This window comes from Hippichthys cyanospilos, chromosome 3 (assembly GCF_059441005.1).
Source record: "Hippichthys cyanospilos isolate Australia breed blue-spotted pipefish chromosome 3, RoL_Hcya_1.0, whole genome shotgun sequence".
Taxonomy (NCBI): domain Eukaryota; kingdom Metazoa; phylum Chordata; class Actinopteri; order Syngnathiformes; family Syngnathidae; genus Hippichthys; species Hippichthys cyanospilos.
Genome location: NC_142371.1, coordinates 10,762,104 through 10,775,047, shown reverse-complemented (window position 1 = coordinate 10,775,047; position 12,944 = coordinate 10,762,104). Strand labels below are relative to the sequence as shown.

General features: G+C 38.4%; 1 protein-coding gene and 1 long non-coding RNA gene across 4 annotated transcripts in view; both read left to right on the top strand.

Annotated features, from left to right (window-relative positions):
* Positions 1-6,584, top strand: part of me1 (malic enzyme 1, NADP(+)-dependent, cytosolic) — a 79,695-nt gene extending 73,111 nt beyond the window's left edge. For both annotated transcript variants that reach the window (XM_088411528.1, XM_088411529.1), the window contains exons 7-14: positions 481-590; positions 1,363-1,460; positions 1,951-2,064; positions 2,578-2,683; positions 3,859-4,001; positions 4,092-4,265; positions 5,776-5,874; positions 5,974-6,584. In XM_088411528.1, the coding sequence (XP_088267654.1) occupies positions 481-590; positions 1,363-1,460; positions 1,951-2,064; positions 2,578-2,683; positions 3,859-4,001; positions 4,092-4,265; positions 5,776-5,874; positions 5,974-6,141 (1,012 nt within the window). In that variant the 3' untranslated portion in view covers positions 6,142-6,584. The remainder of the gene's footprint in view (positions 1-480; positions 591-1,362; positions 1,461-1,950; positions 2,065-2,577; positions 2,684-3,858; positions 4,002-4,091; positions 4,266-5,775; positions 5,875-5,973) is intronic.
* Positions 6,585-7,454: 870 nt separating this feature from the next.
* On the top strand, positions 7,455-12,578 carry LOC148425741 (uncharacterized). Of its 2 annotated transcripts, none has more exons than XR_015865211.1 (3): positions 7,455-7,617; positions 8,214-8,324; positions 12,206-12,578. It is a non-coding gene; the product is annotated as an uncharacterized LOC148425741 (long non-coding RNA). The 2 variants fall into 2 exon arrangements; XR_015865210.1 differs by having other exon boundaries at positions 8,214-8,334.
* The last annotated feature ends 366 nt before the right edge of the window (positions 12,579-12,944 follow it).

The window sequence follows — 12,944 nt, the reverse complement described above, 5'->3', positions numbered from 1 at the left end:
TCTTGACACTGGCTTCTGTGGTACTACATTTCATTTGATTGATCCTCCATAGAGCAACCTGTTAAACATTGCTGTTGAAACTGTGTGCCCTTTGTTTTGTTTTGTTTTTTTTTAATTGTTTTTGTCTACATATCACTATTTATCTTTGCCCTCTTTAATGAAACTTACAATGTGGGAAGCAGGTGCCATCTTTTACTTCACGATTGGGGTTATGGTTTTATTCTAGTGTATTTTTTGCTGATGTTTTGCTTGACATGATTTGGCGTTTTAGCTTTGCTCTGCATGTGCAGAAATCAACACTAAACCCTGAGCTTGTCAACGACTGAAGCGGGCAGAAAAACAAAAAGTGATGTAGAGCACCCTCCTCAGGACAGCATTAAAACTGCAGTTAAAGCTTGTGGATTTTTCCCTGTTTATTTCAACCATAACTAATTAATCGATTTATTGAACAATGTAAAATGTATTTCTTTTTTTTTACAGGTATGGAATGGACTGCCTGATCCAGTTTGAAGATTTTGCAAACGTTAACGCGTTCCGTTTGCTCAGCAAGTACAGAAACATGTATTGCACATTCAACGATGACATCCAAGGTAGCTGACTAACCTTAGTATGGTTATTAGCTTACATAACAATAATATCCAACTACAAAGCTGTTTAAACTGGCCCCTTCAATGGTAATGCTCCGTTTTGGTTACTCTCAGGTGGTATTTTGAGAAATATGGTAGAAAAAATATATTGTCATTGCGAACTACAGCCACACTATTGCACAACCCACTCAAACAGTAGAGTTGTCATGTTTAGAAAGGAAAGTTGCTGTTTTTTCGATAGACTTCATTATATCTACAATACAATTCAAATCATAATTGTTAGTGTATTGGTTCACTTAGCTGACCCCCGAGCAGGCAATTCAATTCAATTCAAACTTAGTGATGTGTGAATGGGAGATTTTGATGTGTGTCTGTTCACTGAGAATGAACGGTGACCAATCCAAGGTGTCGGCTCGTTTTCGTCCACAGTTAGCTAGGATAGGTCCCCATGAATCTGTAAAGAAAATGGATAGATGGATATACAACAGTCATGTCAGAGCATAGTTTCGTGGACCCTAACCCTAACATAGGAAATTTGTTTACATAATTGTGAACCATTTGTCCAAGGAAATCCCTCTGGTCAGTGTTCATTTGAAAAACAATGTGACATTTAGATTTAGGCTTTCTGAGCCACTAAGCAAAGAATAAGAAGTCTCCGTTATGCAGATAACTTGTTTACACTAACACACTATATAAACGCAGGTAACAATGTACAGTATATGTCTTATGTATTGCATGGAGTGGTCCGAAATTGACGTTCTGGAATTCCTCTCAGGCACTGCTGCTGTAGCGGTCGCTGGCCTTTTGGCGGCCCTCCGCATCACGGGGAGCAAAATGAGTGACCACATCATTGTATTCCAAGGTGCTGGGGAGGTAGGTTTTGCCTGCATACTGAGACTAGACTATTCCGACTTGATAATGGTACATGAGATGAACTGAGATTTTGTGTTAAAAAGTGAGGAAATTTGTAATGGCTGATAATTTGATTGGTAGGTTTGTGACATCCATGTCAATTCTTTTCACAACTTCCTTGCATTGCTCATCTAATTTTGCTATTAAAATGTAACATTTGCATTGTTTTGAATGGCGGGTTCACTGAATGAGCTTATTGACAAATTTATTGATATATGTGTATATTGAAGGATAGGAGGTTCTAGTATGGATTTATGTGTAATAAGTAATGACACCAGTGTTGCTTCCCTACAACTGTTGTAAATGTTTGGATTCATGAAGGTAAAAAGTTCAAACAAATGTTAAAAAAAACTGTTTGTCTGTCTGTCTTCATCTGTCCAGACACACCCTTGTAACAACACATTATAAAATCACCGAAAAAGTCTTATCTTCACCGTTATGTTTGTACCAGGCAGCGATGGGGATTGCTGAGTTGATTGCAATGGCCATGGAGAAAGAGGGGCTTGCTAAGGAGGAGAGTTTGAAGAAGATCTGGATGGTGGATTCCAAGGGCCTCATTGTCAAGGTGTTTTTATTGAAATACTCTTATCATAGGTACAGCTGCACCTCGGTACGGTTGGTATTTTCTCCCCTGTGCTTACATGTTGACATGGCTCAGTGGTAGAGTGGTCGTCTCCCAACCGAGAAGTTGTGGGTTCCATCCCAACCATTGTAGCTATGTCGAAGTGCCCCTGAGCAAGACACTGAACCCCCAGTTGCTCCTGATGCTGCCTCATCAGTAGGTAACTGAGTAGCCAGTGCAAAGCGCTTTGAGTGCCTAAGGTTGAATAGTGCTCCAAAGTTGAAGTCCATTTACATGTTTTTTCTTCTACTGACTACTCCCAAATTTTAAAAGCATGTAGGTTATTATATTAACTGAGCACTCATACTTGCTCATCGGTTTGAGTGTTTAATATTTTGTTTGTGTCCTGCAATTAGCTGGCGACCAGTCCATTCTGATATAAATATTAAGGATCGCTTAATAATTGTGCATTCCTCAACATGGATCACCCACTTTGACATTGTCCTGTTCTTGGAGGGTCGAGATCACCTGACGCACGAGAAGGAGAGGTTTGCTCACGAGCACCCACAAATGAGGACCTTGGAGGAAGTGGTTCGTGAACTGAAACCCACAGCTCTCATTGGTAAAGGCCAAATATAAAATAATAAAATAATAGAATGTCAAGGAACAAATACTACAGGTTGCACTTGTTAATGTAGACCAGCACCCCCAATAGTGCCGCTACCACTAACTCAGTAGTACAGTTCTTATCACAGTAAATGAATGAATTGACTAAAGAAATAAATATTAAATAACCATACAAAGAACTGTCTGTGCAGCAGTGACTGCCATTTTGTGCTGGGTGTGAACATAATTGTACACTGCATTGCAAACTACAGTGGACCCCCAGTTCACGACATCCCTGCCTTACGTTTTTTCCACCGTACGACATGGACCGCGACGTTTTTTTGGTCCCTTCTTTCCGCCATTTTTTTCGCCTTACGACACCTCAAACATGGCGGTCAATGTGTGTGCGTGACACTGCGAGTCACTCCGCGCTCATATGTATATACATGTGTCACTGCTTACGTCACTACAATACTGGTCTGCTATTGGTCGGTGGCAGGACTCCCTAAGATACTGGTCTACTAGTTCTGGAGATACTGGTCTGTTATTGGTCGGCGTCACTCGTTCCAAAACGGCGAGCCGTTAAAGCTTTGTTCTCCTGTGAGTGCTTACAAAAACACGTTTATTGTGCATTTTAGTGCTTAATTCAAACTTGAATTGGTTTGCAATGCCCCAAGGCATGCATTGGCCCCAAGATTGCTAGTGATGTTAGAGAGAAGTAAGAAGATGATTTATATGGAAACGAAGCTGGAGATAATCAAAAAATACGAAGAAGTCTAAGCTAGCTAGGCTAGGCTAGCCTCACTATGGAATATGGCCATAACAAGCTCATCAAGTCACTCAAAGGTAAAATAATCTTTCTATATTTTTTATTTATGATGTTATTTAATTGTACACATGTACAGTATATTAAATATAAGTAACACTCACTATACTATTTTGATACCATTTTTTCATATGTATTTACAATTTTGATGTTTTTACTTGGGGTTTTACACGCATTAGCTAATCAACATAGGTTTGGATTGCCCAGCATACAGTGAATTCGCGTTACGATCCCAACCGCGGAACGGAGTAATCTCGTAAACCGGGGGCCCACTGTAATTTATCGCCTGCTTTTGGGGAATGCAAAATGTCTGTTCTGTGAACCAACAACCCCTTTTGTTGCTTATTTCAGCCTTTACATTTCAGGTGTGGCAGCTGTGGCTGGCGCCTTCTCAGAGCAGATAATCAGAGACATGGCATCCTTTAACAAACACCCCATCATCTTTGCTCTCAGCAACCCAACCAGCAAAGCCGAGTGCACTGCTGAGCAATGTTACACGTTCACGGAGGTACTGTGGAAACTTATACGTTTTCATTTAGTTTACAAGGACAATGCATGTACTACATTTGAATAGATAATAATACTGGCCTTGTCCTAGGGGAGAGGCATCTTTGCCAGTGGCAGTCCATTCGACCCCGTCACTTTACCTGAGGGGAGGACACTGTACCCTGGTCAAGGAAACAACGCTTACATCTTTCCCGGTGTGGGCCTTGGTGTCACCGCCTGCGCTATTCAACACATCACTGAAGATGTTTTTCTCACTGCCGCAGAGGTAGCATTGACATTTGACACAAGCGCATACAGTATACAATGAATACACACCACAGTCACAAACACACCACAGTATATACTCAACACATCAATGCAGCCTCCATTCCATGACCTGCCTAAAAAAGATCAGCTTCAATTAGATAAAGTAGATAGATAGTAATGGAAATAATTATCCATTTTTTTGTTGGATAACTATTTCCATTTGAAACAACTTATACAAACCTAACTCTTGCATTTTTATCTTCAAAACATTCACAATGTATTTTCAAGTCAGTAAGAACATTTGGCCTTCATTATTACAGAGCTGAAAATGGATGGATGTGTGGGTGGATAGATGTTAATTTACTTTATTGTATTAGGTGTGCTTTTGTATGTTTTTTTTTTCTTCACACCATCTAGAGTTTGTCGTGATTGGCACCGTTAAGAAAGTCGTGTTTTCATAGGTATCGGTGTGTGTGTTTAAGTGCAATATTTTGTTTTTTTTAACATTAAACAAAAATCTATTAATTTTATTAGCTGTCAGAAGCCTCCCCACATTTTTCTTTTGAATTGATGGTAGCATTTCACAAAGTAACACCATGTAAAAGAAACGTGTGAAAAGATATGAGCGTTATGGTAAGCACGTTTGTTCACACTAAAGAGGTCTTAGGTTTCAATTATACAGTACATGGAGTTGCATGCATCAAGTTAACTGGAGACCTAAATTTGGTCATGGGTGTGAATGTGAACCCCATGGAAAATGTCATTAATGAAATACTTTGCGTGATAATGGTGATGTAAGAAAAACAAATAAATGAAAAAATATACATTTCTAAACACACATACCACACAAATGAAGAATGATAATAAAATACTACCGTTTGCACTATTCTTAACAATAAAACCTAAAGACATATTTGTACTTTCTTTTTTTTTAGGGTTTTTTTTTTTTTTTTAGTTTTATTTTGGAATTTTCACAAGTGTTGGCTGAAGGATGGTCTAAAAAGGACTGGTATCAAATAAGTCAAGGATTAATGCAATCAATTATTTAAGGTAACTAAGCGGTAAAGTAATCAATTATTTTAAGTAATTTTGTATTAAGGTCAAATATTATTTTAACTAATGACGTATAAAACTAATTGATGACTTTAGGTATTTACTAAAGTCATCAATTACTTTAGTTAATGAGGTCATTTTATTAATTTTGGTAAAAAAGTAAGTTATTACTTTAAGCACTAACATAATAAGTAACTACAAATTCATTTATCAACAGCAAGACTCTCCTTTAGCCAAACACCTGAAAAAAAAGGATCATATGTCTTTGGGAATAAGTAAGTGAAATGTTCCTACTTACAGTACATCAATTGAATGTAGGAATTATTTGGCATTGAAGAAAGCCCACTAAACCTTTTGTCACACAGTCAAGTATCACCAAGACTAAAAACACAATAAAGCCCAAGGGGCTTATTTTTTCTGCAGGCCACATCATAAGGAGCCATGAAACAATAATTTGTGTGTTTCCCGTAAAACAGGCTCTTGCTGACCAAGTGACCGAGAAGGACCTTTATGAGGGAAGATTGTATCCACCTCTCAGCTCCATCAGGGAAGTCTCACTTGTGCTGGCAGTTAAGGTGAGAGTTCAACTCTCGTGCAATTACAGTACGTACATTTTTTTAGTGCCCAATGTATGTTCATTCGTTCATTCTTTCCATGTGAAACGTGTGTTGCAGATAATTGAATATGCCTATGAGCACAACATAGCAACGCTTCGCCCAGAGCCTTCTGACAAAGAAGCGTTTGTACGTTCGCTAATTTTCACCACCGACTATGATGACTTTACTGAGGACTCGTACCGCTGGCCAGAAGACACCATGACAATACAGTCATGCAAACTTTGACATTATGAACCTCTGTGGAGTTCAAGTATGCCACTGTCATTCAAATATAAGGACAGAGGATCTTTATAGCATACAGTTTCTTTTTACAACACTGTAAAAGTGTGAATTTTACGGTAACAACACTGGTATAAAAGCACTATTGTTTTATTGTCTTGTTTTTGTTTTGTTTTTTTGAGCGATGCTGAAAGAAGTTTCCAAAGTGTTTTGGGCATTACCATCCGCACTAAGATTCTCTTTGATAAGATTATTTTAGCTATTCAGTGAAGGTAAAGGGGGAAAGTCTTAACCACAGACTTGTCACATTGCGGCTTGCAACACCTATCAAATCTCTATCACCTACCAATCTTGTGAATTTGCACCGCAAAATTATTACTGTATTTGGATAATACCATGTACTGTAGTTTGTGAAAATATTTTGAATAAAAATCGTTTTGATTGTGGTAGTCTTTGTCCAAGCCTTCCTTTTGTACAATTAGCAAATGTATGTTCAAAGGATGGTCTAAACTAAATGGAGAGAAATAAAAATATATACAATTAAAAAATACATATTAGTCCTGCTCAAAATAATCTGATGATTGTTCATACTTTGTTCAAGGCAGTTGCCTTGAAATCCAGTTTTAATAGTCTACGTATCAGCGTTTGAAGTTGTTGTCCCCCCCCCACACACACACACAAACTAAAACAAATGATGGTTCATGACACGTGGTTAACGACAAATTTTATGTCATGCAGATATTTTCAGAGGTACAAAATTAATAAAAGACAACATTCAAATGGCAAATATCTGGGACGTTGGGTAAATGCAGGCCTTGTATTGTTTTATATTAAATCAGTCTTCTACCTGTTGAAATATTTTCTGTATTTATAACCAGTGTTAGGAGTAATGCATCACAAAAGTAAAGTAATTACTGTAATGCCTTACTTTTTGCTGTAACGCACTAATGTAATATATTACACACAAAAAAAGTAATATTCTACTACTTACGAATGAGAGTAAGGCAATGCATTACAATGCATTTTTAGCCTGAAAGTGGTGGTGGGGAGGTTCTCCCAAATTCGCCAAAAACACCGCAACATCGGAGGAGAAAAGTCCGGGGCAAAATGTTTACTTGCTGATCATCTACCCCTGAGATGAAACGGCAGGTTGATGGACATACGACCATTACCAAGTTCGTCAGAGATGGAGACAAGAAAAATCTAATTGTTGGGTGCACTTTGTGTGCAACACCTAAAAAGTTGTCCACTTCGCCAAATAGGGCCAGTAATTTGGCCACCATTTAGACCGGTGCCATAGTAATGTGAAGTTAGCGAAAAGAAAACACACGGAGGATTGCCCTCTCTCGCTGAGAGATGGCACTTTGACATCAAGAGGTCTGGAGATCCATTAGGAGATATGCTGCCGCTTTCCACAGTGGATCACTAGCATTTGGAAACCTTGTTGGAAAGATCACTGTCACAACTTGCAATAATGACAAGGTAAGCTAACGCAAATGTTCACTGTACAATTGCTTTTAATAATACTGCACTCTATAAATCGTACTGCTCAATGTGTATCGAGATGAAGCGTACAAAACAGTTAAGCACCTTAACAATGATGTAGGCTAGCTGCTTACGTTAACCCCACCGAAACCATCTATTTTAGAAACCTCCATCCCTGACCCAGCCAGCAATCTATATTTCCAGTTATGGTGGTGAGAGTGATATAAATGTAACGCAATAGTAATGTCATGCATTAAATTTCAAATACAGTAATATTGCAATGTAACTAATTACTGTACTTTGAAATGACGGTAATAAGTAATAAATAATACATCACAGTTTTGAAGTAACTTGCCCAACACTGTTTATAAGTGAGTCCTCATCGAGTCATCATACGTCACACAATCACCACCTTTGTCAGTTACGGTAAATCCAAATTATAAAATTATGGTACTGTATTTAATTACATGCTTTTTTGTGAGTGCTAAGTGGTGCATACAACAGGACAGCCACAAGAAAAAGTTAACACTAGCTTGTGACTATTGGTTTTGAATTAAAGTAAATACGTTCTGACGTTAATGAATCAATCCCAGTCAGACAGTCAGTACCAGAGGCATTGGCTGGCCCACTGGCACATCCCAGTATGGAATCAATATGGAGGCAACTGGACCAGTCAGCATTCGGTGTTGAGCATCCCGCCTCAGGCAAGTCTCTGTAAGATAAACTTTTGCATTACTCGCTTTCCTTGCTTGTCCCTCCTTTCAAATAACCCAAAATTGCCCAGGGCACCAATTCCTTTCACATGTGGATCAATATGTCTCGATGTCAACACCATCCGTTGTGCATTAACTGTCTGGAACCGTCGTTAGTAAATGGCATATCCAGTAACCAAAAAAGTTGGAGTGATTTTATGTAGGAAATGGATGCATGTTCAGATTAACCATCAAGGACACTACAGTTTCTTTGCCAGGTTGCTTATGTGAGTATCATAAAATCAAACTGCATTCAGTGTAAAAATACTGGTTCGGAAGGTAATAGTAGTTCACGTTAGGTGCACATCAAGTTCACATCTAATTATCATGGTTAGAAGTGTAATGGCAGTGCATTTCAGGTAGGAGCATTAGAATAGCATTTTAGCTTCAGAAAGTATCAGAATAAACTATTTTTACAGCATAAGCTCTGTTCCTGTAATTTAAAATGTATATTTATATAAATTTGGTAGCCTTGTAAATGTGTGTGAGGTATATAAAATGAAATAACTTCTTTTGCGTGTGTGTGTGTGTATATATATATATATATATATATATATATATATATATATATATATATATATATATATATATATATATATATATATATATATATATATATATATATATATATATATATATATATATATATATATAATGTATGTATTTGTGCGCGCGTGCGAGCGTGTGTGTGTGAGAGTGGGTTTGAATTCATTTCACAGAGAAGTTACTTGGCTTCCATGTCCTAAACATATGTGATATATATTAGCCCAAAATACTCATTAAATTCCAAATACCTTATTTTTTGTTTTTATTTTTTTTCCAAGTGTCAGGGTAAGAAGTCTGAAAGGGTCGCTTCCACTCAATGAGTTAAAAAGGCAAAAGCGGTTTTATATGTTAAGTTTCCACATTTCAACACATTTTTTGCAGCCGTCGATAAGAAAATGACTGCACTGGTGATCCAAAGTGTTTTTCTGTCATCACCTTGAAGCTCCTCCTGCCACCTTTCTTGTCACTGACAGGCTGGGCGACAGCTCCATCTTTTTGACCTTGTTTACACTCTGACGTTAAATTGCACCTTGCTAGGACCTTGTGATCAGTGCCAATCAGCAAAGGCCCTGAGGGATTGCCGCCTGTGTCTGTCTGCCCATCCTCCCTGTCGTCTGTCTGACACTCAGCTCATATTGGCTTGATTACCGACTCTCACACAGCTTTTCCTGCAGAAACAAGCTACCCTCGTCTGGCCTCTGTTCGCTGAACACGCACCACTGTTTGTGTTGTCATAACCAGTAGTGATTTTCTTTTTAATTTCGTATTCATGTCCTGCTGTTAGTGTACATTTGTAAGTGGAAACAAAAACAATTGCACAGTTGTTAGAAAGGTTCAGTGTACAAGCCTTGAAATGTGAAAATAGAGTACTAAGAAATCAAGACACTATTTGAACATTTTGCGTGACAAGAAGAGAATGATTAAAAAACAACAACAACAAATACAATATGATAAAATATGACAACCAGATTGAGTTGTCACAATTTCTGAAAGAGAGCAGCAGAGGGCGCCCTAATACACAGTTTACATGCGAATCATGTAATCAGAAAGTAATCACCCTTTTCAGGACGTCATGCTAAACCGCTAATTTGCTAAACCAAATCATTGTTCGAGGTAAACAGGACTCAGGTTACAGAACTCTTGTATCTTTGTCTGCACTTTCTGTAAATGCCTAAGATGACTATACACAAGATTACATCTGTTGACAGTTTACTGTCAACCAAACTATGAAGTTTGGAAGGACAAAAGAACAGCAAAAAAGACTTAAGGTATCTCTGTATTGTGATGAGTTGAAGAAAGGGCAAACTTTTTTCCCCATATTTCTGGAGTGTTGGGATGGAGGGGTCACGATTCTTCACCGGTGCTTTGGAGGGCCACATAGGAACAATCACGTTCATAGCAGATGTACGTATGACAACAATGCATGAATGCATGTCAAAGAATATCATATACCATGACAAAAATAAAAAACTATATTCAGTATACTGATTCGTTTTAAAATGATTTTGTTTAAAATGCAATGCATACATACACACACGCACACGCGCACACACGCACGCACGCACACACACACACACACACACACACACATATATATATATATATATATATATATATATATATATATATATATATATATATATATATATATATATATATATATATATATATATATATATATATATATATATATATATGCATTGCATTTTAAAACAAATCAGTATACTGTATATAGTTTTTTTTATAATGGTACATGATATTATTTGACATGCATTCAGAAATGTATGATGACAAATAATGACAAATAATGAATACCGTACTTAAGAACAAATTTCATGTATGTATATGTGTGTGTGTGCGTGTGTGTGTGTGCGTGTGTGTGTGTGTGTGTGTGTGTGTGTGTGTGTGTGTGTGTGCACGCGTGCAAGCAGGGGCCTTCAATCGCCCAACCCTGATCTAAATAATGAAATAAATAAATGTAAACAGCCAGTCGCCACATCCGCTTTGCAGATCGAGATCCAGGTTGGATTGGAAGGCACCTCTGGCCTTCCGATGTTGAGTTTACATTAATCCCTGATGCTTGCATGCATTTTTTCCTGGTACACCAGTTTCCTCCCACATTTTAAAATATTAAGTTGATTGACACCAAATTGTCCATTAGTAGGTGTAATTCTTTATGTGAGATTGCCTGAGAACCAGTTGATGGTGTACGGCATCTCTCGCCCTAAATCAGTTGCACAACACCATCCATCCTGATGGGGATAAGTGAAGATGGGTGTTAATTTGCCTTATCAGAGAGGCCAATGAATAATTACAGAAACTATTTCCCCTGACACCTCAATGTACTGTATAATACAAAATATCATGGTTTGGACTTTCTGTGTAAAACAAGTTCACAACAATATTGTATTTATTTAGGACATCATGGCGATTTAATATAAAGTCAGACCCGCTGTACATGGCCTTGCTTCTAAGTCGAAAAGTCCCATAAGCGATCATTGGCGTAATTTGCAGAGATGGCTCTGTTGCACACTTTGGAAGGACCTACCACACAGGTTTTAGCATCTGAGGTAGTGATGAGTGCAGGTTTCAGACAGCCTGTTGTTTCTCGTGCGGGTGCCGTGTACGATACCAAGCAGAAGCGCCGATGCCTCAGTGACTTTTTCATAATTAAATGAGGCCTTACGCTAGGGTTGTTTCTCTTAAATTTGATGTGACGTGCGACTACGACCCGAAGTCGTGTTTAATTAATTTTTGCAGCAACACGGGGAGCTGGGCGAGATTCCCTGCAGCTTCATGTTCCAATAAAAAGTCCACTTTGGTGGCATTTTATGCATCCCTGCTAAAATGCATTTTCATGCAAAACCTTTACTGGTCCAGTCATCAAAATCCTTCACATGAGCTTATTGTTTTTATCTTGATTCATTTCATGCAGCATTATTGTGATATTAAAGGCATTCTATTCTATTACATTTCTAACCAAAGATGCTCGCTAAGTCGCCTTCAGCTGCTGAGCATGTCTTTGCCGCCTTTTGAATGTCGGCACATGCTAGCGAGGCTTGTGCTTATTATTCTGCTGTGGGCTCCAGATGGATCAACACATGCTGAAATTATTACAAGGAAGCGATTTGCATCTGACCTAAATCCCTCACTTCTGCTCCACTATAAAAATAAGTCGGTCCAACAACATTCTGTGACTCTAAATTGGATGATTTGAGCAGAAGCTGTTTTATCACAGAAAGAAAAGAAAACACATTTCTTTACTGAAATTCCACTAAATTTGACAGGTGACTTGGGACCTTGATGGACGGACGGATGGGCAAGCGGGTGGATGGACAGGCAGACGGATGGACAGACGGAGAGACCCCAGCAATTTGGGCACTGTACATGACTAGAATATTATTCAATGATGTGGGTGCAATTCAGGCAGTAACTAGTGAGTTAACATTGCCAAAGTGTTTTCATTTCGGATTGTTTCACATGGAACCTTCTGCATCCAGATAAGTGCTCTTCCAGCATTTTGCGCTCACTGTCCTTGCCTTTTTTTGGGGGAATTTTGCTGAAAACGTGATGGTTGGAAACAGGTGAACATTGGTCACTAAAAAATAACCATTACGTTCAACAATAGCAATCATCCCTGAAGCTACTCCTGAAGTTAGTTTGGACAATGATTTGGATGCTTTGCAGTTTGATTTTGGCACTTGCATTTGTCAGCAAATAAACAGACTTAGTTCCAACGTACACTGCATTTACCCTTTTATCGATCAGAAATTCCTGTTACCTTCATAATGAAGCCGCAACATGATCACTGTCTATCAGTGCACTAAATCAACGGTTTTAATCCATGACACAGTATAAAGGTCCATTTTCGTCTGTTTCTGGTCACAAGTCATCTAGAACCCAGCCCAGCCAACTTGGGGAAAGAGGCTAGGTGCACCTTGGACTGGTTCTAGTCAGAAACAGCGCTAACTTTATATAGACAAAAGTCTGAGCCGACATTCAAACCCTTTTGAATGTGAGGTAGAT